The 16729-nt window shown below is 39.3% G+C and overlaps 1 protein-coding gene across 1 annotated transcript in view; it reads right to left on the reverse strand.

The window, feature by feature from the left end:
* CRISP2 (cysteine rich secretory protein 2) overlaps positions 1 to 12874 on the reverse strand; it is a gene marked incomplete at its 5' end in the record, with an annotated part of 34300 nt that extends 21426 nt beyond the window's left edge. The window contains 8 exon segments of the mRNA XM_021527208.3: positions 4010 to 4098; positions 5704 to 5798; positions 6531 to 6676; positions 7761 to 7848; positions 8323 to 8442; positions 9706 to 9767; positions 12705 to 12837; positions 12839 to 12874. Of these exon segments, the coding sequence (XP_021382883.3) occupies positions 4010 to 4098; positions 5704 to 5798; positions 6531 to 6676; positions 7761 to 7848; positions 8323 to 8442; positions 9706 to 9767; positions 12705 to 12837; positions 12839 to 12874 (769 nt within the window).
* Positions 12875 to 16729: the final 3855 nt, after the last annotated feature.

The raw sequence follows: 16729 nt of genomic DNA on the forward strand, positions 1-16729 counted from the left end.
AGGTGGAAGGAAGCAGGAACAGGATGTGCTAGGAGGAAAGCCTGCTCTGCTGTGGTGATCTCAGTGCTGACAGAAGCTATAAAGGACAAGGGAAACTGCCTTCCAGTATGCACTTAGGAAGTGTATATTATAATGGCTGTTAAGTCTTTTACCAGCACTGAATGCAACAGGACCCTTTGGTATCCTAGTCAGTCACTAAATATGTCTCATGCCCTAAAAACATCAATAGCTGGGCCTCACACAAAGTAGTGGTTTTAGAGCACATGTTTCTAGACATTTCTGGAGACAGACTCCACAGCCTCTCTGGACAATCTGTTCAGTGCTCAGTGACTGCACAGGACATTTCTGCCTCCTGTCCAGGTGGAACTCACTGGGATCAGTCCCTGCCCGTTCCTCTGGTGCCATTGCTGGTCCCAGAGCAGAGCCTGGGTCCTGCTCTGACCCTCCCTGCTCACAGGGACACCCAGGGCTGAGGGCTCCTCTCAGCTGTGCCTCCTCTGGAGGCTGAACAGCCCCAGCTCCCTCAGCCTTTCCTCACCAGGGAGATGCTCCAGTGCCTCCATCATCTTTGTCACCCTCCACTGGACCCACTCCAGGAGCTCCATGTCTCTATTGCCAATGAGCCCAGAACTGGACACAGCACCCCAGATGAGCCTCATTTGGTGTCCTTGCTCACAGTCCTTGCTCCTGGGTCTGGACATCTTGTCATCCACCAGGACCCTGAGGTGCCAGAGGTCTCTGTCTCCTCCCCAGCTCAGGAGCATCCATGGATGTGTGTGTCCAGCTGCATGAATGTGCCATGTTTTAGTACTTTCACCCTAACCACACCTCTCAAGTTTGTTACTTAAGCCATCACAGTGTCTTCTCATCTGAGTGACTCACTGAAGAGAGCTTGTTTTGGGAAGATCAGGTCCTGAAGGATCCATGCTGATTTTTAATACACTACTGGTTACAAAATGACAGGTAAAAATTTTGTTCCATTATCTTTCTGGAGATCTAAATCAGGTTTATGGACCTTTATGCCCTGGGTCAGATGTGTGATGATTGATTTTTACCTTATTACACTACTTTTCTCCTCTTAGGAGTGACTAAGAAATGAGTTATTGTGGTTTCGGTTGCAGAAATCACTACAGGAAAGACATTGAGGGGATGGAGCAAATCCAGAGAAGGGAACGGAGCTGGGGAAGGGGCTGGAGCTCAGGTCTGAGGAGGAGCAGCTGAGGGAGCTGGGGGGGCCCAGCCTGGAGAAAAGGAGGCTCAGGGGGAACCTTCTCACTCTTTACAACTCCCTATAAAGGGATTGTAGCCACATGGAGGTCGGTCTCTGCTCCCAGGTAACAAACAATAGGACAAGAGGAAATGGCTTCAAGCTTTGCAAAGGGAGGTTTAGATAGGACATTGGCAAAAAATTTCTTCACAGAAGGGGTTATCAAACATTGAACAGGCTACTCAGGGAAGTGTTGGAGTCACCATCCCTGGAAATACTCAACAAATATGCAATTTTAGTTCTTAGGGACATGGTTTAGTGGTGGACCAGGCAGTGACAGGTAAATATTTGGACTCAATTCTATTAGAGGTCTTTTCCAGACTTAATGATTCTCTGATTTCCTGACCCATTATTCATGGTAAAGGAGTCTTTTTTGAGTAAGGGTAATGGTTCTGCCCACTTCCTTATTGATAACAACACTGGATTAACTATTGCAATTCTTACTTGGACCTGTGCTAATTATTTCAGAGTGTAGTAAGTAATGTTCCAGCACTCACACCTCTGCCCTGCCATTGCTTAATTTGCTTTTAGAGCTGACTCCAGCTGAGAGGTCAGTGTGCCATAGAGGGGAAAAGTGGTGGAGATGAATGAGGAAAAAAAACCCAACACAAATAATAAGCCCTTTGAGTTGTGAAATTGAACTTTTAACTTAATACTTGTCTTTCACACTAGAAGAAATGCCACTGGAATGAAGGAGTCAAATGTGTGATGAAATTATTCTGTGCTAAGGGCTCTGAGACTTGAAATCTTAATTATGACAGCAGCTTCCTTACTAAAAGGGGACTGGAATGTGCAACCTTTGTTAGGTGAGACTGAAATAATATTTAACCCCATTGTTAACTACACAGAAAAGCACCTGTATCCCAAAGGTCACTGAGTGGGGATTGCAGGTTATTTATGCTAAATGTTATTTCTCTCTGAAAGGGAGTCTGATGGAGGGTTGCTTGCCTGACTTCTGGTTTTGCTTAGGAAATCTTCTCACATAACCTGATTCTGCTCATGCTGTTAAATATTTAGGCTCCCTTCAACACCTAATGCTAATAAAGTCACAACTTTGATGCAGTTTAGAGAATTTTATTTCATGGTAATAAGAAAGAATGAAAATTATGATGAACTGGTCAGTGAAAAATGAGTAATTTAATGACTGATACAGCAAAAGAAGATATTTTTTAAAAATTGAAACACGTCTACTTGTTATGGAAAACAAAGTTTCCAAATGCAGGGGTCTTCCCCCTTTTGTCTATCTGTTATTGTGAATTAAGCCCTTTTCTCAGACAGTCCTTTTTCTTTACAAGGCAGGTTTGGTCACCTATATTTAAATGTAATCTTATACTATAAACAGGATTCTTAATTTAAATTGACTACATTTGGTTTGGTTTTTGGGGGTATTTTTTGTATTTTTCACAACTGAGCATTTTATAGTAGAACATATGTCAGCAACAGATTCTAAACCAGAATAGATCTACAGGAAACTGCTCTGCTCTCCTAATTTCTTTTAAGAATTACGTATTTCAAGCAATATTGTTTATCTTCTGGTCCTGTTAATCATAGTTTAAATTTTCAATCAATTTAAAAGTAGTTACATGACCAAGCATTATCCATCTATGCTAAGAACATAATAAACATATGGAAACACAGACCTTTCAAAAATGTTTATTAGATAACATTCTGGGAAAAGAAAGATGAGAAACGCTAATAATTAAATATATCTGGCAAACAAACAACAAATTTAAATTAAGATTTCTACCATGCTCTAGGCCATTATATAAATAGAATATGTACATCATGCTACAGATTTTTCTTGTGTGAGTCACTGTACTGAAGTCAGTCCTTCTGCATATGTTGGAGAGGCAGGATGGAACTGGTGTTTGTGGAAGAATTCATTAAGGAGATGGATATCCAGGAAGGCAGAAGTTGAGCCTGTTATTTTATTTCAGTTCTGCATTGACAGAAGCAGAGCAGTGGACTTGATGAAGCTCTGGGCACATCCTGGACACTTTGCCAGGAGTGTTGGAAAAAAGCATCTTCAACCTTTCAAGTCTTGGCTGAAAATGATTTGAAACACAAAATTAATTGTGAGTGGGAAGTGAAAACTCACATCATGTCCTTTCAGAATAATTTTTCATCAACATTATTTTCTCTCTAATGTTTTCTTCTCTGTTGTTATTTACTCCCCAGCAGCATCCCAACCACTACTTTGACCATGCATTATTTTCTAATAAGTGTTGTTCTCAAGGAGATTTTTTACTTATCCATAAAGGCGTTTTAAAGCTTTCTTTCTTTATGCTGCAGCCTGTGATGAGAATTTGGTTAATTCAATAACAGAAGATATTAATTAAATCTTGCATTGTGAGACTCAGCCCATATGTTTTTATTTCCTGTTAGAAGTCTAAAAACTCAGGTTGCCACTTGCTCTTATCAAATATGTTGCTACTTCCATTTATCTGCCACTGTTGTTTAAAGGATGTAAGAAGAAAAAAAAAAGGTAAAGAAGTCCCCTCCTTCCCTAGAATTTCTTAGGTTCAAGGATAAGATTTATCTCTCCTGGGCATGGAAAAGTGTTATCTCACCTAGGTAAAGCAGACAGCATAGTGAAATGTAATTCTCTGATAGTGCTTTTGGCCTAGTATTTCAGCAAATTTTTTTTTTTTTTAAATCTGTTTGAATAAATTAATTGCTGTTTAGAAGTTTTTGTTAAGCATTATCTTTACCGAGATCACAATTAAAATGCTTGGAACTTACTGCATAATCCATCCTCACAAGCACTGGGGCAATCCCCACAGGGCTCTCCTTCCTTGTAGGGTGTCTTCATTGAACTTATCAGGTTTCCCCTGAAACATCAATGTTACCAATGTCAGCTGTGAAGTCACTGCACCATATCTGAGAGGAAAATTAATCTGTAAAGATGTTTAGATTTACACTCAGTTACTTATGTAACTTACTGGGACATTTACACTCGGTCCTTGGTTATATGTCAATTTTTTCATGTCTGCTGGCTTTACATGGAAATGCTTCTGCAGTGGGCAGAGAGGGGGAGGAATTTGGAGGGGTGGCTTTTGTGAGAAGACACCAGAGGTTGTCTTTGTTCCAGACAGGGCCAGTGTTGCCCAGCTCCAAGTTGGACCCATGTGATGGTGATCGTGGCTCTGTGATAACACATTTGAGGGAGGATAAATTCTGCATGTAACAGCAACCAGAAGAAAGGAGTGAGAATGTGTGAGAGAAATCACTCTGCAGACACTCAAGTCAGTGCAGAAGGAGAGGCAGGAGGTGCCCCAGGCACTTGAGCCGAGATTCCCCAGTGCAGCCCATGGGGAGGCAGCTGTGTCCCCTGCTGCCCATGGATGTCCATGAAGACACAAAGATCCACCTGCAACCTGTGGAGGACCCACACTGGAGCAGGAGGATGCCTGAAGGAGGCTGTGATCCCATGGAACACCCTCACTGGATCAGGCTCCTGACGGGATTTGTGACCCTGTGGGGGACACACATTGCAGCATTCCTATCCTGAAGGAATGGAAGCATGGAAGGAATCCATGCTGGAGCAGTTTAGGAGGAACTGCAGCCTGTGGGAAGGACCTACACTGAAATTTTTGGAGGACTCCCTCCTGTGAGAAGGACTCCACAATGGGGTGGGGGAAAAGCATGGGGAAGGAGTGGCAGAAATGGCACAAGATGAACTGACCAGAATTCCCAGTCCCATCCTGTTGTGCTGCTGTGGGGGAGGAGGTAGAGAAAATCAGGAGTCAAGCTGAGATTGGGAGGAAAGTGGGGGCTGGTGGAAGGTGCTTTAGATTTGGTTTTACTTCTTATTATCCTAGTCTGATTTGATTAGTCACAAATGAAGTTAATTTTCCCAAACGGAGTCTCTTTTTCCCATGACAGTAAGTGGTGAGTGAACTCCCCTGACCTCATCCTGACCCATGAACTTTTTGCCATGTTATTTAACTATTCCATCCTGTTGAGGAGAAGAGTCAGAGAGGCTGGGTGATCTACTGGTGGTCAGTCAAGGTAAACCCACAAGATATTGTGAATATGGAAATTAATTTTAGGCACTATTTGAAGTCATCACTTTACCTTAACATTCCCATTAAAGTTCTTTATTATTAATTATAGTCTTCACTGTACTGTTCATATTGATATGCCTTTCTGAACCAACATTTCAAGTAGAATGTGCAAAATATTTCTAATTAACTATTTTGAAAGCTAGGATTTTTAGGCAAGTGACAATCTGAAAATTAGTGTCCCTTTTATATATTTTATGCTTTTTCTTGTTTGACAACTCTTTTAATGAGTATATTTCTGTCCTTTCATATTCCTAATAGAGTCTTCAAACCTGTTTCTCAGCTGTTGGTGGTGTGCCGTGATACATATTTCTCTAACTCCTGGCTAATTTTGGTAATGTAATAAGTACCAAAATCAAAATCAATACGTACGCGGGGCAGTACTGGCAGACATAAAAGTAACTGTACGTAGTGTTGCTGCAGAAAGCGAAACCACATCCAATTTTATAAGAATTGTGCCAAACCATCTGTAGGTATAAGAATAAAAATAATGGGAATATGAAAAATATACATTTGAAAATCATTTAAAGAAAATATGCAACACAGAAATGTTTGCAGTAATGTTAAGTCACTTTATTTATCCTTTGTATTAAAAATATGAGGCCCATTTTATTGAAAATCTGCCTTCACCCCTATTCAACCAAAGAATATTGGGGATAAAACAATAATAATTCAAGACAAATGTTTATAAAACCTTTGATTTTGTATTTCTATCTTCGTTCAATTGAAACTGTCAATGTAGGAATGATGTCGTAAAATTTTGTATCCTGTGTTTTGTGCAGTTACTGTAGAAGTTTAGGATAAGCCATTGTCCAGCTCCTCTGAGTCAAAAGAACTTTGTTGACTACAACAAACCTGTTTATATTTCCTTGCTGATACTTTAATAACCCTGCTTTTCCAGTGTCTGGGCAATTCTCAGATGGTAAACAAGTTGTTGCTTCCTGAAGTCTTGAAATACCAGTATCTTTACTCTTTACTCCTACATACACTTAGACTATTATTTTCATTTTAATTTTGTTACTTTACCTCTTATTTTCACTCTAATTATTTTCCTTTGAATTTTTTCATCTTGTTTAATTAGAATAACTCCCATGTCTCCATTATATTTATTTCCTTTAAAGATGAGAAGTAAAACTTGCTTAGCTAACATTTATTTGTTCAGCCTGAAATATAAATATATATATAAAAAATACATCTACCTGAGTGTAATGGCCAAACATTGCACCTTTCATTTTTGCCCCAGTTCCATATTCAAAATTCTTCTCCTCATTGTACCAGGCCTGAAGAACATCTGACCATGAGAATGGGGCAGAGGACATGAAGAGATTTTCACCACATAGTACATCTGAAAAGAGAGTGGTGCTGAGAAATGCATAGAGAATCCACACACGAGACAAAAAAAACCCAACAAAACAAACCAGCAAAAGCTGGGATGACTTCCACAGACATTCTCATCCTAAATGGGACAGCGGGATGTTGTTTTTTTCCAGCTGACTGACATCATCCTTTGTAAATACTGAAGGTGTCACTTGGCCACTTTGCAGCACGACCTGTTTGGCTAGTGGTTGGTTGTTGGCAGACATTCTGCAGGAACACCTGCACAGGTTCATGGCTGTAATTTTGCTATTTGGAAGTTGCCAACATAATCATTACCCAGGTCACAGCCCAGTAATCTTGGCAAAATCCCAATAATCCAAATTTTACACGTGGCAGAAAAGAAGGTCTCTATACTGCATTTATCTACTGTTTTAATTCAGGTTTAACCCCACTGCATTGGTCCTCAGTGTGCACCCGGGCAAAAGCCAGAGGATTTGGATTTTAGGAAAAAATATTGACAGGACTGTCTGCATCTTAGATATGGTATGGGCAGAAGTCAATCAACAGCATACTGGGCAATTAACATGGTACAGCTGTAAATTCAATATCCAGTGACTGACTGAAGTGTTAATCTGAATCTCAAAGACAGTTTTAGGTTGTAATTTGCCAGGGGATTTAAAAGCTCAAAGTCTGGTCTGAGAAGCTATGCTTAGCACCACCAGCCAGTTTTACACCTTTGCCTTTTGCCCCTTTCTTCCCAGACATTTCAAACCAGCACATGTGAACTGGTTTTTGCACTTATGGCTCTAGACCTCTAGATTTGGAGTTTTTGAATGGATATTTTAGAAGAGTATGCTTTATCACTATAATTTATTTTTTTCATCTAATGTAGAAACAGGATATGCTTATGTAAAACTGGGATGAAAATGGGATTGAACTTTTCTCACTTGCTGGGCAAATTTCTACCTAGAAATTTCCCTTTGTCACATGACAAAAAAAAAAAATCAATATGGAATTAAAATTGCATCTCATTTCCCCCCAACAAGCAAAACCCCAAAGTGGCCACATCAATAACTTGTGATGTTGCTCAATTCCACTCATGCTTCACTTACTAGTTCTCCTCAGATTAGGAGGACTGTGGCTTAAAGTACATTGATTGGCCCAGTTTTGGGCATTCTCTGCGGCTGCAGGACACCATTCCTTAACGAAATAAGAAAATATCTGTCACATACCCATGAATAACCCCTCATACATGTGCCTCATAAAGGAACAACATTTAGAAATTACATTTAAATAAGAAAAAAGTCAAATGCAAAACCCTTTTCATCCTATTTTTTGAGGGGAGAGGGCAGTAGGAGCAAAGTCTCTGTGCACCAAGGGAATAGAAACTGTGAAGCCTGGTGAAGAATGCATCAGAAAGAAATTAATTATGCTATGAATCTTTCTTCTTATTTTAATTGTACTTCACAAGAGACATTACTGTTGATACACCACCAAATTTTCTTCCACCTGCCCAGCCTTATGTTTCTCGTGGTGTTGGCTGTGCTCAATCCTTAGAAAAGGTCTGGAGAAGGAATTTGTGGCAAAATAAAATAATGTGACCCTGCATATAGTCCTGTATCTCTCATAGAGTCCACTACACATTAAAAATAGATTTACAGCACAAAAACTTACCATCTTCATCATGTTGCTGGCAGTTGGCTTTACTCCTCTCCTGAGGGCATTATGTCTGTCAACAATCAACTTTTGCTGCTCCGTTCTGCTGCTTGACAGAGAACTGAGAGCTTCAGTTTCCTAAATTGAAAAATAAATTTGCTGTATTTCTCTTTTGTTTGAATGCTACTAAATCCTGCATTCTGTGTAGGAAATATTAAAATACCACAATTTTATTATCAACCAAGGAGATAATCTCAGTGGGGGAGAAAGGACTGTGGTCCTCTTTGTCTCCTAAGTGTCTCCAGGGGTGCTTCCATATGGAGCAGCATTTCAGTGGTTCCACAATGTAGAGGTTAGCAGTAATAACACAGATTCCTGTATTGTATCTTCCAACTCTCTCTGGAGGACTGAATTATCCTGGAATGCCTCTGTGCCTGTAGACTCGTACATTTAGGCAACAGAACCAGTCTTATTTACCAGTATAATTTCCTAGTGAGGTTTTGTGGAATGGGGAAATAAAAATCATCAGAATGTATGAATTGTGTTTATGATGTGTTTCTCTTCTGTCTTGTTTTAAACATCCCTATCAATGTTTTGCTATTGAAGAAATCTGTTGTTTAACACAGGATCATCTCAGGCCTCTTGTGGTATTTCATCAGGACATCCCCCTGAACAGAAAATGGTTATACCTTTCATGCCTTAGATTTTCTTCCAATTCTGTCATAACTGATAAAATTTCACATATTCTCTAATTAAAAAATAGCCATGTGAGGAACTCGGCCTCCTCATTACATCCATTCTCAGCTAGTCTCCACTGCAGCATTGTGAGGAGAATCTGAAGAATTAGGGGGAAATGCAGTCAAGGCATTGGTCACATCCAGTGTTTCTGATGCAAAAGTAGCAAGCTTCAGACTAAGTTTGGGTTGGGAGGAACCACTCTGTGTGTGCATTCAGAGTGTTAATTTGGCTGATGGAGGGAAATCAGGGATATGGGCTGAGTGGATGTGATTGTGAGCAAAGGGAGAGGCAATACATCAGGACCTGTAGGATGAGAAAGGAAGGGAGGTAAGTAAACCTGTGTGAAATTAATGGGAAAAATATTTGATCTTTAGGATGTCCAGATTATTGGATTTGTGTATGGAAACTTCTGGAAAATACAAGTAATGCTGAATCTTTAGATTTTTTTTTTTTTTTTTTTTTTGTGCAAATGTGGAACCAGGCAACTGCTTTGAAATGAATCAGACTTCAAGGATAAATGTTTTCCAGATCCTAAATATCTCATCAGACTCTTTATGCATATGTTTGGTGTGCATAGGAAAAGCCATAATCAGTTGGTCTACAAGTGCCTCAGGGCCCACCCACCCAAATTTTACAAATTTTACAAAGAGATATGTATTCTACCTGTCCAGTGGATGGAGGCAGCACAGCTGTGAGACACAGGAACACCACTGACAGAATCATCTCTGAAAAGGTGAGAATGAGGAATTAATTTTCTTTTTGGAGAACTTTCATTTCTCTGAATATGAAATACATCTTTCTCCTGCATGTTTGCTGGCTTTTGCTCAAGATCCTCCCTCCCTCCCCATCCATTTTTAGAACTAAAATAATAAAATGAATTCTCTCTCTTCATTTCCAAATTTCTATGAATCAATTGCTTTTTACATCTCAGACTTCCTGCTATAGCCGTGATGGAATATTTCCACAGGTATTCACAGGGCTTTTTGTTGCCCTTCCTCCAGGAAGCCTATTGCTCATTTTCAAACTGCAGAATGGGATGGGATGCTGCTCTCAGCCTGTTCCTGTGCCTAGGTGAATCTGAAAATTCCCCTCCTCCCCTTTGCCTGCTCTGACTGGAATGCTTTGGTCGAAAGGGGAATTAGAGACTGAGTCCATCTGGTCTTTGCAATCAGGTATAGGAGTCAAAATCCAAAACCTGTTCAAAGCCTGATGACCAGCACTATGAAATTTTGCATCTGAGCAGGAGCAGAATTGGGAAGGACTTGATTCAGTAAAATTTTTTTTGTTTTTATCTATTTTAAGACTATTCTTGATTATCTTACTAGTAATAAGAAATTACAACAGAAATTAGAGCCTTTTCTAACATTGTGATTCTTGATATTTCCTATGCAGGGCCAGGAGTAGGACTTTGACGATCCTTGTGGGTCCCATCCAACTCAGGTTATTCTACAAATATCTGATTCTAATTGAAGAATAATACACCAGACCCTGGACTCCAAGACTCCACTTGCCTGGGAGGCTCAAACACCACTCCAGCAACCAAGGAGGTCACTGCAAAGTTCAGGTATCTGCAATCAGTCACACAAATTACATCTAGCTTGTTTCTGCTCACCTACCTCTGGCAGGCGAGCAGGTGACTAGAGTGGAATTTACTTGTTCTGGCAATTTTCCCAGCCTCCCACTCTGAGGGAATTTATGGGCATGTTACCACAGAGGTATATTATTAGCTTAGCTTATTTGGTTTTGAGGGGCTGCTGATTTTAGTTTTAAATTATTCTTGGGGAGAGGCCAGTAGGGTTTGCTGATCCTTTCATATTCAGCAAAGCCCCTTTGCCTCAAGGCAACCAGTTTATACAAAACACAGAGTGCTCTGGAGAACACTGGTACTTGTGGAGAACATGTGGTTAAAAAACCCCTATTATTTTCCAGGTGTTACAGCAAGGTTCCAGTTCTTCACCAGCCTCTTACCTTGCTCTGGGGGTGACCCACAGTGCCCAGCCTTAAGCAGGGATGCTGCTCCAGTTCTGCTAAACAACAAAGCCCATGGACTGTGACTGTGGGCAGCTGGAGTTCAGAGGCCAAAAAACTGGAAAGACTGGTCACATCTGTCCAATTAAACTCTCACAGCCTTCAAAATAGGGTGGCTTATTCCAAGCACTTGTATTTGAGGGAAGATCTAGTTGATCCAGGGGAAAACATATGGATACTTAGTAGAATAAGTAATTGATGTCCTGTTCTTAGTACTGCTTTATATCCCTTACTTTTAATTTTGACATCACCTGTGCCTCCTTGAAGTGCTTTAGAATCACAGAATCTTTTTCTTATTAACTTCTCTAATGTGTATTTCTCAGAGCTGTTACAAAACTTTGCACTTTTTCTGACTTAGGTGTTTAGCAACACAAGGTTATACTCCCAATATCATGAAAAAAGATGATTTTCACTTAATTTCTAACTAGAAAGTACATAGAATTTGGGCTATTTTTAGCTGTACGCAAGTTACAATCAAAAATATACTTTTTGAGTGCAAAACATGATGAGATGCTAGTAGAAAGCAACTCTTTTTGTGCATAAAACATATTAAAGGAAAAAACTCTTCACTGAAATTATAAAGCTTTCTATTTTGCAAACCAACCTGAAGAAGCTAACTTACTTAGAGACACGGGCAAAGTATTCATTCACTGAAATATTTTCTATGAATTAACTTACAATTAAATATAATTGGTAAGTTAATACATGATACAAGTTTCAAAATGCCATTGGAATGCTTTTTAAGACCCAGTGGGTTTCCCACTCCAAGATATTAACATACTTTTGGCAATCCCACTGATTTCAACCAAATGCTTACAGTTTATGAGATGTAAATTTAATTGCTCTGCATTAATTTCTAGGCACTGGTCCTAAAATCAGTCTCTCTCTCCCCCTCCCCTGCTCCCCCTCAATCAAACATAAATCAGGACATGTGCCAAGTCGTACTGACTTTCCTGCAAATCCATCTGTATACCAGGATCTGCCACTGAAAGATGGTGCTTTAGCATCCCTAGTTTGTATGAGTTTGGCAAACTCATGAGAATATGTTTTTCCCATCTCTCCTTCTAAATTAAAAAATAAAAAGGTGTATCCTAAATTATTCATTCAGTTGGATAGCCATTACAATAAAAGAAACTCAATTATTTTTTATTATCTTTGAAAAAGACCTGAAATAGAATAAAGTTCCTGTTATTGCACTTGTGCAGCATTATTGCACAATGGCTACTTAGCAGCCAATTTGCAGAAGAGGAGTCAATTAAACAGGGTGGTAATTTTCCCACTCTGAAAATAGGTGGTGATGGAAACATGAACCAATAGAACTTACCAAGGTGACTATATATACCATTCAATGTTTTTTACTGTCTCTCTGTCCCTTTCCCTACACAGATATAATTTACAAAGATGTTGCTCTCTTGATACAGGTGGCTTTTCTGGTATTTTTAATTGTTCATCCATTTTCTCTACCTGTTTGTTTTAGCTCTTTTTGCTCTATTCCCTATTTAATCCTTATTTTTCACTGAATAAAGTCCTCTTCTGTGACTAATTTTTCAAAAAGTCTTCTGATGATAGGTTCTATTTCAATACATGAAAAAAAATCACAATATTTTAAGCCAATGAATCAAGGCGAATCCTACCTTTTGTTTCCTCAAAAATCAGAAGTTTCTTCTGTCCTTGATCAGGTAGTTGTGGAATTGGCTGGAATACTTCACTGGAGGGTTATTTATAGCTCTCCTGTTTCCTGATAGGACAAGGTGATTCAACGTCACCTTGTATTACAAAATTCATGTAGTGACCAGATAGAACAGCATATTTTTCAAGCTTAAATTAATCCAAAAGTAAGGTTGTTTTCTTGTCTTCCATTTTAGTTTCCTCTTACTTTTTGTACTGGAATAGATGGAATACTCTGGAATGATTTTTTTATGCATTACATCTTAAATTTGAAATTTGCAGTCAAGGGGCAGGCCAGGTACAACACACTCTGCTAATGATTGACACATCCAGTTGTAGTAACATTTGATCCAAATCTCCAGCAATGCAAATAAACTCAGCTAGCTACTGAGTTTATTATTATTATTCTTATCATTTAACAGTGCCTCCAGACTGACATTGTTGTAACCAAGATGGAATCTTGCCCATTGATTTATCCATGGGAGTTTAAAAAGTCTTGGGCCAAGTTCCTGTTCATGCTGGGGCTTCTTTATTTCGGTCCTATAGTGTAAAGGCCAAAAGAGGAGACAAGGATGCTTCTGTAATTTATATTTTTAATCAATATTGGATAAAGATTGAAAGATTACCATGTAAGCTAACATTCAAACACGTATTTGTTTTGGCATTTCCGGGTACATGGGGTGAGATGGGATGGATGGGAACACTGCCAGATCAGAAAGACCTTTGCGTGTGCACTGACTGCTTCTGTCCACATTCAATCTTCAGTAACTGCTGACCAGAGCAGCTGTCACTGCTTTTATGTCAAATGTTGCTGTTTTTCTATTTAAATTCAGACCTCCCCTGTTCATAATTACTCAGCTCCTCACTGAGAACTCATGTTGTGCCTTCAGAACAGGTCTTTGCTTTTCCACACCTGGGAAAGCAGCACCTTGGCCCTGCCAGATGAAATGACTGTGGGGTGGTTGGTGGTTTGTAATTATGTGGAGAGAAACACATGGTCAGCAAGTTTGGGTTTGACACCAAACTGCAGGGAGCGGTCCATATGCTGGATAAAAAGCTATCATTCAGATGAATCTCAAAAAGCTGGAGCTGTGATTTGACAGAAGAGATCTGAAAGCAAACAACTGGGAGACACCAATTATCAAGGGAACAGCTCTGTAAAAATACATTAGGGGTTGGACTTGGTCACAGAATCTTTTGGGTTGGAAGGGACCTTGGAGATCATTTACTTCCAAGCCTCCCACCATGGGCAGGGATGATCTGAGAGGTCTTTTCCAATGTAAATGATTCCATGAGAAGTTGCACAAGAGTCATCATGAACAACGAACTGCAGTGAATTAGCCACTGCATATTGCATGAACTGAAAATAGTGATTAAGCTAAATTTTGAGCAATTCTGAAATGGTGTTGGGACTACTGTGCCCAATTTGAGAATCCCCAGTACAAGAAAGGCTTTAGCAGAGTAAGCCCAGCAAAGAGCTACTGTGTTGGAAAGGGAGAAGGCAGAAAATGACTCTTTTCCAACACAGACTTGAGGTGGAACATGGTGTTGGATTAGAGGAGCTTCAGAGATCCTGTGCAACCAAAACTGTCCTGAAGTTGTGTGATTTTTATGTTGCTTACACTGGAGAGGAACAAAGTGAGACTTGTCTTACTCTATTTGTTGACAGATACAACAGTTCAACACATTACAGTGAGAACATCTAATTGCTGTATGAGAAAACAAGTGTTACTAACATAATCATTATAACCATGCTAATGAAAAGTTCTATGCATGTTATCAGTGAGCAATGGATCATAGGGCAAAGACTATATCCTGTTACGTTTGTCAGTCATCCCTCTGCCTAATATGCACCAAGACCTTGTGAATCAGCTCCTCACTCAAGTGTAAGAGCTGCCTATAAACCTGAGAGAATGATTCAGAGCAACAACCTATCCCCCAACATTTCTGCAAATATTCTGTCATGACAGCTCATAGGTTGTTCCCATAGCTTATTTTCATAGAATCACAGAACATCTTGGGTTGGAAGGGACCTCAAAAATCATTTCTCCAGCCTGGTGAGGTCCCTCTGAACAGCAGCTCAACCACCTGCTGTAGGAGCCCCTCCTTTCATGGTTTGCATCACCTGCAAACTGGCTGTTACCTAAACCTCATTTCTATAGCAAGTAGAAGTCTCAGGCATTTATGGTCACTCTTTATGCCTGGCATTGCTAATAAGAATACAATTCCTTGCCTTTAAATTTTCATGCCAGCTCCATTTCATTAGACATAACCTACTGTTCCTATTTTTCAGGTATGTAGAACCCATCTTTGACATTCACCTTTCACCCAGTTTTCAGATTTTGACCATGATTCCTTCAGCGCCTGGTGATGAATTGAACGTATTAATTGGTATATCTTCGACATCTTTTGTTTTGTTATGGGAAAATGATCAATAAACTTTTAAAGCTTCATCTGGATTTTCTTAGTTTTGATGCCTATGAAATATTTCAGCGCAGTAAGCTAGACCTAGTCTGTGGATATTGTCTTATATATAGATCAAACCTATTTTGTTTTTATTTTCTCCATTTACTATTCCTATTTATCTGTATCCCTCTTTCATTTTGTGTCCAGCCATCCAATATCTAGGAGAAAAAGCATCTGCCCATTCTTATTTATACAGCATCTTCTAGAGTTCCCAGAGCAGGGTCCTAGAGCCTATCACAGCAAGAACAAAAAGCACTAATAAACTATATAAATTATTTAGATTCCTCTATCTTTACCTATCTACATGAGACATATCTAACACAATATAGGTGTCCAGATTCTCTCAATGTTCAGTAGACAGAGACACTTTTCTTAGACTCCCATCATAGTAAATTAACTTCTCAAAGTATTACTCTGTTCTTGTTGGCCACACAGTGACCCTGACTAAGAATAAACGTCACGAAAACCTCTGAAACTTAACTCTGCAGAGTTATTTCTGTATGTGGGAGGCAGTCTCCAGATATCTAAATGCTCCTGGTATTTTTCTGCTTTGTGGTTGAAGAGAAAGAATTAGAGGTAGAAGAAATTAGCTTTTTTCCAGTGTAGGAAAAATAATTGTTATTATAGATGAGGATTAAGCCAAACTAAATTTATCAATCTAAAAATTATTTTAAAATCTTTAAAGTGGTGGGTAACCTCCAGGTTCATCTTACTTAGAGACCAACCTTGGGTGACATCCCTGTTCACTGAATAAAGCAGAAACTTGATGTCAAAACTAAAGATATCAAAACTTTTGAGATATTTTACCTTCACAACAACATACTCATTTTCTGTTCCTCAGTCCTAAATGGGTGGAGTTTCCTCATTTTCTGTCCACCACAAACTGAAAACACAGATGCTTAGCTGGAGTTCCAATCCTGTTACATAAATGAAATGGTCAATAAATGTATTGCTCTTAAAGACTTTCTTGGCAGTTGTCCCACTGAAATCTGAGATATAATCAGCCACATTCTTTTCTCATATTCCATATGATAAAATTGTTCTCAATTATTAGAGCATATAATTCTTTTATTAGCCTGAACAAAAGTGTGGTTTTTTTCTATGTATCATCTGCATTTATCTCAGGGAGGTAATTCAGTGCAGCTTCAGGTTACATGGCTTGATAAATATTTTGAGTCCATTACAGAGATTCCAAACTATATTAATAATCTTTAAAGAAACTTAATGCCTCAGCTTTTATTTCTACCTCAGTTTTGTGTTTCCCAGGGCTTTAATTCTCCAAGTAAACTGATGGAAAACAGCAGCCTGAAGGCTCCACTGTGTATCTCTAGGAATAGACAGATTGCAAGTCGGTCACTGAGGGTTGGTATTTCCATCCTAAAAATCATACTGGTTCTTCCAAGAGTCACAGCTCTTTCCTCTCTAACTTCGACTGAGGGCACAAACCCTGGGCTCTTCTGTAGCTCTTCCCAGAGCCAGGAACTCTAATCCAGCAGGACTTTGAAGAAGATTAATTTTTTACTAT

Source organism: Lonchura striata, chromosome 3, assembly GCF_046129695.1.
Source record: "Lonchura striata isolate bLonStr1 chromosome 3, bLonStr1.mat, whole genome shotgun sequence".
Lineage (NCBI taxonomy): Eukaryota > Metazoa > Chordata > Aves > Passeriformes > Estrildidae > Lonchura > Lonchura striata.